The 10,137-nt window shown below is 34.4% G+C and overlaps 1 protein-coding gene across 1 annotated transcript; it reads right to left on the reverse strand.

Moving 5' to 3' along the window:
- Positions 1-1,284: 1,284 nt before the first annotated feature.
- LOC124642095 (cytochrome P450 4V2-like) lies at positions 1,285-9,110 on the reverse strand. Its single transcript, XM_047180401.1, has 10 exons — positions 8,682-9,110; positions 6,768-6,857; positions 6,295-6,405; positions 5,910-6,095; positions 5,408-5,604; positions 5,004-5,073; positions 4,717-4,906; positions 2,619-2,770; positions 2,129-2,311; positions 1,285-1,607 (listed from the first exon to the last, which is right to left on the reverse strand). Exons 1-10 carry the CDS (start codon positions 8,818-8,820, stop codon positions 1,453-1,455), a joined length of 1,473 nt encoding a protein of 490 aa, XP_047036357.1. The 5' UTR covers positions 8,821-9,110; the 3' UTR covers positions 1,285-1,452.
- Positions 9,111-10,137: the final 1,027 nt, after the last annotated feature.

Consider the following 10,137-nt stretch of genomic DNA (forward strand, 5'->3'; position numbering starts at 1 on the left):
TAAATATTATTAACCAATTACATATTATACCTTAAAATAAATAATTATTGCATACTATCTTAATAATTAACAATTTAATCAAATAAATTATTTTCACCATCAATATTTTTTTGTATTGACAATTATTTTATTGACAGGTAACGAAAATCTTTCAGTCTCTGTTCAGTTATTTGCTGTTGATTACGGCCAGTTTCTTCATCAAAAGTTAAAGTTAAAGTAATGTCTAAAGTAAAAGTAACTGTCAAATACGTTTTTTCAAGGCTAAAGTGACAGCAAAACTAATAGAAAACTACTACTTTAGACATAACTTTGACTTTTACTTTGGCTTTAACTTTTGATGAAGAAACTGGCTGTAAGAGACAAGTTATGTGGAACATTTATTTTATTACCATAACAATGTTTAATATGTTTATGTACCTAGGTAAAACAACCTACATGGGTACACTGTAGTACATAACCTTAAAAAACAAAACTGGTCATAACTTTTACTTCCCAAGTTCTAAAAATCTAAGAATTTACAAAGGGCTTGTCTATCATATTACCCACCAATTAAAACAAAACATTAAAAAAAAATATCCCAAAACACTAAATTTTATTAGCGGTACGAAAGTCCCATACAAGCCTGCCATTCGCCTTTCACAATTAAAAATATAACCTTGTTCTATGCCCACTAATTTAGGCTAAAGTTCATGGTCATAACCCAAAGTCGATAAACAATTGATAAGCATTGGCATTCTTGTGTGTAGGGTTATCAGTCTTCTTTGTTACCACACCAATCAAGTACAATGTTCACCATGTCACATCACCCTATTCTACTTCAGCACATAGTATAAAACAAACTCGCTTACTTTGTCCCCTTGTACGCCTAAATCTTCTAAACTAAGCAAACGACTTTCATGCGGTTTTTTTTTTAATAGATAGAGTGATTTAAGAGGAAGGCTTATAAATATGTAAAATAACATACTTTAACTACCCGCTTCGGCGTCCCACGGGTGCAATACCATGCGAAGCGCATCACTAGTAATATTATAAAGGCGAAAGTTTATAGAGTACCTGTGTTTGGATGAATACGTTCCTCTGAAAGAGAAAGTGGAAGTAGTATAGTTACATATCAGAGCAGCATGTAAGCTAGTTTATATTCGGGTGTGGTAAACAGTTCCCTTAGGAAGAGGGTGAAACCGCTAGCTAAAGGCAAGTCTTATTTCTTAAATAAAACCGATTTAAGTGGTCGACCTGCTAAAATAAAGAAACAATACGACGAACAAAATAAATTAAATAAGCAATTATTATCTATTCTCGATAGATATCTTTATTTTAATTGCAGCACATAGGCTTTCCAATAAATATAAACAAATTCTTAATAATCATTTAGTAAATAATATTATCTATACGTTATCGAATAATTTAACCAGTAGCGTAACCATAAATAAATTTTGATATAAGACAAATACGTTATGTTCTTAACTTTAAACCAATATGGTGACCTATAACTGGCTTCAGTACAATGTCATATTGAGTAACTACTTTTGTGATGTCCCCAGAAATAACGAATCGTCGTAACATATGCGCAAGAGCAGTTTTCAGCACGTACGTTGTGTACAATCTTCCTGCAAAAATAAAATAACATTAGTGAAGAATAGAATACGATGTTCGCGCGAAACTTTTTGTCGTCGCAGAACATTACACAAGATGCTGCACAGAAACCAAGTCTAGGTATCAGTGGTTGCAGAGGTGAGGACATATGCACGGACTCCCTGTAGGAAATTAAATTTCATACAGGGAGATCAGCCAGCTGCGCAGGACATGTGTATATAAGCATTTGCGCAGACATAGATGTGCTCACTATTCTTTCACCCTCATAGCCTCAAGCTCATAGATAATCGGATACGATCGAAGAAAGATCACGCGCAGGGCCTACATTAACAAGCATTCATAATAATGAGTGTAAGGCAGTAAGCTCTTTGATATGGTGCGTATCGTGAGGAGGTTTCTGCTTCTGGTACCTTAATCGCTGGTACCTTGGTCCCTGTACTGTACCCGATATAGAATACCCCCCTTTTTATCTCTAAACGTAAAGATAATGTAAATAAATAAATGAAACATAAGGATATATTATGTCTATACGTACCAATACAATAACGCCTGCCTAGCCCAAAGGGAACATATGCGTTTGGATTTTTGGGCAGTGTGTCGGGGTCCAACCATCGCTCCGGCTTGAATTCATTCACATCTGGACCCCATAGCTTGGGGTCAAGATGAATACTTTGCAATAATAGTATGCATGTCGTTCCTGGTTCTAATGTGTATTTCTCTAAAAAAAGAAAATTTACCGGAATTCAGTAATCTGAAGGCTGTTTGAGGCGACCGCCTAGTAAATTAGCCGTACTTCATTGGCTCTCAGCTATCGACCGATTTTATGAAATCAATGTTTTCGGCAGTTTGCTTAGAAACAGATAAAAACGAAATAAAACCCCGTAGCCATCATCACAGTCTAAAAACATCCACAAAGGACTCCCTCAAGCTCAGAGGATTATTGCCCATACTCCCTGCGCTAGGCATGAGTGTAGGATATTTATTACGAAAATGACATGACCATTGCAAAAAATTAAAGTACTTACTTAACTTGACAGGAAATTCAACTTTTCTTCCAATAAAAGGGATTGCGGAGTACAGCCTTAATGTCTCTTTAACTACTGCATCTAAGTACACTAGGTTCTGAAGATTATCTTTGGTAACATCCGCATTTTTATCTTGAAGCACTTCTTCTATTCTGAGCGAGAAAAAATAATTAGGTATTTGTAGGTACCTCAAAAGTACGAACCTCTGAAGTTTGAGTGTGAGGGTACGATTACAGGTCAGGCAAGTACCACAACTTTTCTAAGTTTGTATATGGGTACTCTTCTTTCTAATCTTCTAATGACACTGTTTCGGATGACAGCAGTCGTCGCCTTAGCAGTCGTTACGGGAAGTCAGAAACCAGTTAGTCTGATACCAATCTTACCAAATGGTAACGGGTTGCCAATGTAACTGGGTTGATTAGATCAGATAGGCCGTCGCTTTTTGTAAAATTCTGGTAATCAGGTTCATTCATCCTCTTAGACTGGAAGGCGACCCCAACAGAGTTAGGAAAAGATTCGAGAATTGATGAGATGAAGTTCTTTCTTAGAAATTTCTTAAAAAATTCGATCCAAAAAATTACCGCCCCATATCATTATTACCTACATTATCGAAGCTATTTGAAAAAATTATTAAATCTAGGCTTATGACACATTTAGGTGTTAACAAAATTATCAATTTGAGACAATTTGGATATCAGAGAGGCGTTGGTACCTTGGATGCTATGATCACCTTAATAAATGATATAGTTGGCAAATTAAATGAAAAAATGAAAGTAGCTGGACTATTCGTTGACCTCAGTTCTGCTTTTGACACCATAGATTATGACCTACTACTTACTAAGCTCGAACATTATGGTATAAGAGGCAAGACTTTACAACTTATAAAATCATACTTACAAAATAGAAGAATGTATGTAGAAATTAAAAGTAAAGACGAAGATAATAAAGAAGTTATATCGAAATCAAAAATGACACACGTAAAACGTGGTAAGCGTGGACCTATACTATATATAATATTTACGAATGACTTACTCAACTACATGAATAAAGTTCAGCCGAACGAGAAACTTGTAGTCTTCGCTGATGACACAAACATAATAATAGGTGCAAAAGACATAAAAGAATTGACTCAGACTACAAATATAGTTACAGAAAAAATTTACGAATGGTTTACAGCCAATAACCTAATACTAAATACAAGTAAAACCAACCTCTTATTATTTAAGACTACGACTCGTAATAATGAAAATTTAGATATACAAATGAATCAAGACAGAATTGTATCAGTGGACAATGTTAAGTTCTTAGGTATTAATATAGATTCATATTTGAATTGGAAACCGGAGCTCGCAGGTATTGATTCATCCATGTCGTCAGCCTGTTATGCACTAAGGAGCCTGAGGGATAAACTAAATATAAAACAGTTAAAGGCTGTATATTATGCCCTGGTCGAGTCCAGGATAAGGTATAGCATTGTGCTCTGGGGAAATAGTTACAATTATAATTGGCAGAGAGCATTCATTTTACAGAAACGAGCTATAAGAACAATTGTTAGAATTTCACAACGGGTCTCATGTAGGGATTACTTTAAAACATTGGGAATTTTAACTGTACCTAGTCTATACATATTGGTCCTCTTGAGTCATTTTGCGAAGTATGTACATGAGTTTGAAACACAAGAGGAACGTGAGATTAGAGAGAGCACGCGAAGAAAAACCTTTAAACAACATATAGTTCCTAAATTTAAAGTAGTAGAACATTGCTCGAGGTACCAAGCTGTAGAAGTTTTTAATAAATTGCCATCTGAACTTAAAACACTTATTTATAACACCCACCTGTTCAAAGCAAAGATAAAAGCCTTTTTATTTGAAAAATGTCTGTATCATATATCGGAACTAAGTAATGTTTCAAAATCATAAATGTATTCTCTGTTATTTTATATTTTGGTATATTTTGACATTAATTCATATTTAGTATTGATTTATTGTTTATTGTAATTTTTTATGTGCATATTATGTAATTCTACACAATGGAAATTGTTACTGAATAAATAAATGATGATGATGATGATGAAATAGCTAGTATTAAACAAACTTACTCTTTTAAAACTTTTTCTTGTACATGTAGATTAGACCCAAGAAGGATCATTGCATTCGTAAGGGTCGTAGACGATGTATCGTAAGCAGCTGCTATGAGCGTGTCTATGTGTTCTCTAATTTCCTGGTCTGTGAAGGCATTTTGTTCATCCGCCATATTTAGCATATGATCCAACGCTGGTGTGAATTTACCTGAAAATTTACCGGCGTAGACAATAATGAAACTTATTTGTGACGTAGTAACAAAATTGAAGATTTTTCTTAATTTATATTTTGAATTAAACCATACCTGATGATAAATCGTATGTTTCATCTGAATGTTTGATTTGTTTCAGTTCGACTCTCCGTTTACGTATCACCTAAAAATAATTTACATTATTGATAAAATCGCATAAAGAAGGATAGTGTACACTGCAGACAAAACTGTCGGCCGGTAGCATGAATAAATATGTTCATAGTTGGCCAGTTGGCTGGTTGAAGGTCCATCTTGAAGATCGGATACTTGACTAGGGTATAAAATGTGCACACCTATCGGCCGACCAAAAGTTTGCAGTGTGTCAAAGCTGTTAAAAATTACGATTATAAACATACTTTGAGACTACACTATGTCAGCCCAATATGCCGCCACACCGAGAGCACAAAAACGAGCAATATATGACATATCATCGACACGAAAGAAGAAGAAGAACATACATTATCTAAAATGTTACGCAGCGATTTAATAAGTTGTTCTTCTCTCCACTTCATGGGACTAAAGTTGTAAAAACTAGATAAATGCAGCCACACTTTTTGAAATCTTTTGCAGTAGATTCCAAATATCTCTTCTATCATATCTGCGTATTCGTTGCTGATAATAGTCTGATCTTCAGCATTTAGGCCCAATGAAGTACCTGTAATGTAGAGAAAAGGTTGTGGAGTAGGGATAATTGCAGTTGTTAATAAGGATCATGACCAAGATCGAAAGACATTTCTGAAAATAGTTACAATTCACATATGACTTTATAAGTCGATATTTAATGTAAATGGGTCTTGAAAGCTAGGCTCTCTCAAGGCATCATGCTAGGCTCACTTCTATTTTTAATCGAATGTGTTGTTCTACTAATTCTCTTTTTAGATTTTTACATTAACATTTTTCTTGTTTTATTATTCAGCAGGTCACCTGTTATTCAGTAATGGTAAGTTATAAGATACTTACGACTAACAGTAGACAATGTGAAATCCACAAAGTACGGCCGCGGATCAAACGGCTCTTTATCTACTTCAGCTGATAATTTAGAGACAAGACTTCGAGCTTGTATATTCATTTCATGTAAAAATGTATTCATTATTTGCTGGTTGAATGTTGGATTCAGCAGTTTCCGATGTGGTTTCCAAATAGGTTCTGTAATAAGTACATGAAGAAGTAGAATCATTATCTGTTTCAGTTACCTAGACTTTTCCTTACTAAATAAATTGGGGTCTGTTTCTAGTCTGAACAGAAACAGCCGAGAAGTAGTTTCAAATACAGCGACTACTAATCTAATCTCTTCAACTCAAACATGTGTGTAAAATGTATAGAAATGATATTTTGAAAGACTTACCATCTGATGTGATTAATCCGCTACCCAAAAATTTCTCAGCAAACTTATAGATGTACGGTTTATTTAAAGAGGCATTTGAAACTACTAAGCAGTCATCTGGGTCGGTAACAACTGAAAAAGAAATATTTACTTTTCATTAGTGTCCAACATGCACTTGAAAATATATTCCAACTTAAAAAACTATATTTCACTCGAGAGGCAGATGCTACAACCACTAAGCCACTAGGTAGGTAAGTATAACGCTATATACAACCGTGCATCGGAGAGCTCATAAATGTCCCATCAGGCTATAAGAGTGAAGGAATAGTGAGTGCATCTGTGTCTGCGCAAAATGCTTGTGCACTATAATATGTCCTGCGCAGTTGGCCTATCTCTTTACATGAGAACAGCCGCTGTAGCCGATAATCGGCTAGGTTAGGACATCATCATAATCATGTATAACGGTAAAATTATTATTTATTTGATGTACTTACAATAATAAGGGTAGTTCGAAATCATCAGCGCTGCAACTCCATCTTGTTGCTGACAAAATTTACCCCCCTCTTGTATGAACTTCCATAATTCTAAAATAAATAATAATTGTTACTTACTTTTGCAACCTAAACTAATATACATATATAAACAACTAATATTCTTCATGGAAATCTGCGAACTCAAAGAGGAAGATGTCCAGGACAGAGCGAAGTAGAAGAAGAAGATACGGAAGGCGGACCCCGTCACAAGACGGGATAAACGCTAAGAAGAAGAAGAAGAAGAATATTCTAAGAGGTTTGTTTTGTTTATTTGTAACCTAATTTTAATTAAAGTAAAGTAATTTTCGGGACCTTTATGCTATGCATATTACTAGCATGCTATGCATTATTACTAGCATGCTATGCATTATTACTAGCATGCTATGTATTATTACTAGCATGCTATGCATTATTACTAGCATGCTATGCATTATTACTAGCATGCTATGCATTATTACTAGCATGCTATGCATTATTACTAGCATGCTATGCATTATTACTAGCATGCTATGCATTATTACTAGAAATTACCCGAAATTACGAATAGATTTGAAATTTCCCTTCATTGTTGGCAAGCTACACTATTCCCGGGTTAAAGGATGGTTAAAGGATAAAGGATATAATTTATCCCTGTATAAAAACAAATTATTTCAGGACACTGTTGAATCCTAGTTGACACAGTTAGTTAGGAAATGAAATATATATAATTATAAAGCATAGATTACATCATATATGTAGTTCTAGATTCTTTAGACTCCCGATATCGGTGTTTGATATTTTGTCATAGTTATTGAACATAGTGAAAAAAAAAGCATTACGTAAGTGTGTGATAGATAAAAATTATTCTTTGACCCTTTTGACTTTTTGGTTACATGATGTATTTTTAGGGTTCCGTACCCAAAGGGTAAAACGGAACTTATGGTTTTCGCTTCTCAGTTCGTCCGTCCATCTGTCACCAGGCTGTAAGTATCTCATGAACCGTGATAGTTAGAGTTGAAATTTTCACAGATGATGTATTTCTATTGCCGCTATAACAACAAATACTGAAAACTAGAATAAAAATATTTCGGGGGGCTCCCATACAACAAACGTGATTTTTTTGATCATTTTTGCTCGATATCCATAAATATATTATAAAGAATATTAGTTTGGATGGTACGGAACCCTACGTGCGCGAGTCCGACTCGCACTTGGCCGGTTTTTTATGTATACGTAGCTATCGAACTTTAGTTTCCATGAAAATTAAAGACGTCTTATTTTTTTCTGCGTAACACTTCAATATCGATATCGGAAAGCATGCATGCCTGGTTTTACATTTAGACTACGCAATAACCATCACTATCCAAAAGCAATAGTCGAAAGTATAATTAATTACAAGTATTTTTTTATTCATCAAAAATGCAAAAATGTTTTGAAAATTATACCAAAATTAGTTTAGACCAAATACGTCTTACATTAAGTCGGTATTAATCATCCATCCATAGTGCCCATTTTGTCGTAATAAAAATAGCCCCCAAAGTTTATATTCTTAATTTTTGCAAATGTCTAGCACAGAAGAAAAATCAGTAATTGCATTATTCACAAAATGCACACATCATTAGGCACGCACGTCTTATGCGTAGTTTGGAAAAAGCATAAACATATCTGCCATTGCTATCCACTGCTAAACGTAGGCCTTTTTTTTGGGGAATCCTCATCGACTTCCTCCGCCTGGGGAGAGGCGGAGGGGTGAGCCAGGGTGTCCTCCTTGCACGTGGTCACGGGGCCGTATGAATCCAAATTCTTCAGCCTACCCCAACAAGCGCCAACCATCCACTATATATCACTACTGACACTACTTAAATCATCAAATACAATAAACAATTATTTAGTTACGTATACGATCTCCAATAAGCTGGTGAGAATTTCCTATAAGCGGCAGGGCTCCAGGTAACAAGGGAGGCATCGAAGGCCTCCGCATTCGCATCCACGACCATATTAATAAAATCACAAAACATACTAAAACTGCGAACATTATCGAATCTCAACGCGTTCTAACCAAACTCCGGTTTTTATCAACTTATTTAAAGTGATCGGCTCTAGAAATTCGCATAAACCGATTCGATATATTATTAGGCCGCCTGACCACTATAACGGAGAAGCAAGATTAATTTTATTTTGACTGATCTTATACAATTTAAAGTGACCAATAATCTCATAGTGTGCCCTCTCTAGTGACTTGAAACAATAAGAATTTTAGCCGAAGTATACAGCCAGTTTCTTCATCAAAAGTTAAAGCCAAAGTTAAAGTCAAAGTAATGTCTAAAGTAAAAGTAACGGTCAAATTCAATTTTTCTATTAGTTTTGCTGTCACTTTAGCCTTGAAAAAACGTATTTGACCGTTACTTTTACTTTAGACATTACTTTAACTTTAACTTTTGATGAAGAAACTGGCCGTGCCGTAAAACCTCGTATATTATGTGTAATTGGAATTACCCAGTTTTTACACTCATTAACAATAGTAATATTTAATTTTTTTTTATGTATCTATACTAATATCATAAAGAGGAAAACATTGTTTGTTTGGTTGCAATGGATAAACTCAAAAAGTAATGGCCGATTTTAAATATTATTTTACCATTAGAAAGCTATATTATCTGCAAGTAACATAGGCTACATTTTATCCCGGTGCGGGCAGTAGCTTCCACGGACGCGGGTGAAACCGCGTGAAAACGGCTAGTGTGGAATAAAGACACATAGAAAAAAAATATTATGAGCACAAGATTGAAACTAGTCGGTCCAGCCGGTACTATAATGGTGGAATTACCTGCTAGTCTTACTTATAAATTGTAATGTGTTTCTTTTTTGCATTAAATAGTAGATTGTACATACCTAATTCATAAATTATTGTGAAAGAGAAGAACAAAAAAATAAGTCGTAAAATCTTTATTTTTCTGTTACATTTTTAAGCTTTTAATAATTCTGAGATTGAAATGATTTCGAGTCGATAAGCACCTTTACAAAAAAGATAAGTCAAAAAAATCTATAAACATAGAAAAAACACTTCGCTTGATAATATTTACATGTTTTTTTTTAAATATTTTTTAGTAATTACCATAATTGCCACGACATTGCAACGAGATTGTGAACCCAAAAAAAAAATTTATATCCTTAAAATTAAACTAGTGTGATATCCTAAAACTGGTTTCAATACAATATCGTATTCGGTCATAACATTATCAAAATTCCCAGAAACACAGAATCTCTGCAAAATATGCGCAAGAGCAGTTTTCATAACAAACATGTGGTACAATTTACTTGAAAAAATTAAATTGTTTATTTATTTACTTAT

This window comes from Helicoverpa zea, chromosome 23, assembly GCF_022581195.2.
Source record: "Helicoverpa zea isolate HzStark_Cry1AcR chromosome 23, ilHelZeax1.1, whole genome shotgun sequence".
In the NCBI taxonomy this organism is placed as follows: Eukaryota; Metazoa; Arthropoda; class Insecta; order Lepidoptera; family Noctuidae; genus Helicoverpa; species Helicoverpa zea.

Bases quoted from the DNA above. Each gene is read 5' to 3' on its own strand.
- LOC124642095 (XM_047180401.1), bottom strand. From the start codon at position 8,820: ATGTTCGCAGTTTTAGTATGTTTTGTGATTTTATTAATATGGTCGTGG. The intron at 4,907-5,003 runs GTATGGTTTAAT...GTAAATTTTCAG, and splicing joins AACATACGATTTATCATCAG to GTAAATTCACACCAGCGTTG. The intron at 2,771-4,716 runs GTAAGTTTGTTT...TTTCTCGCTCAG, and splicing joins CAAGAAAAAGTTTTAAAAGA to AATAGAAGAAGTGCTTCAAG.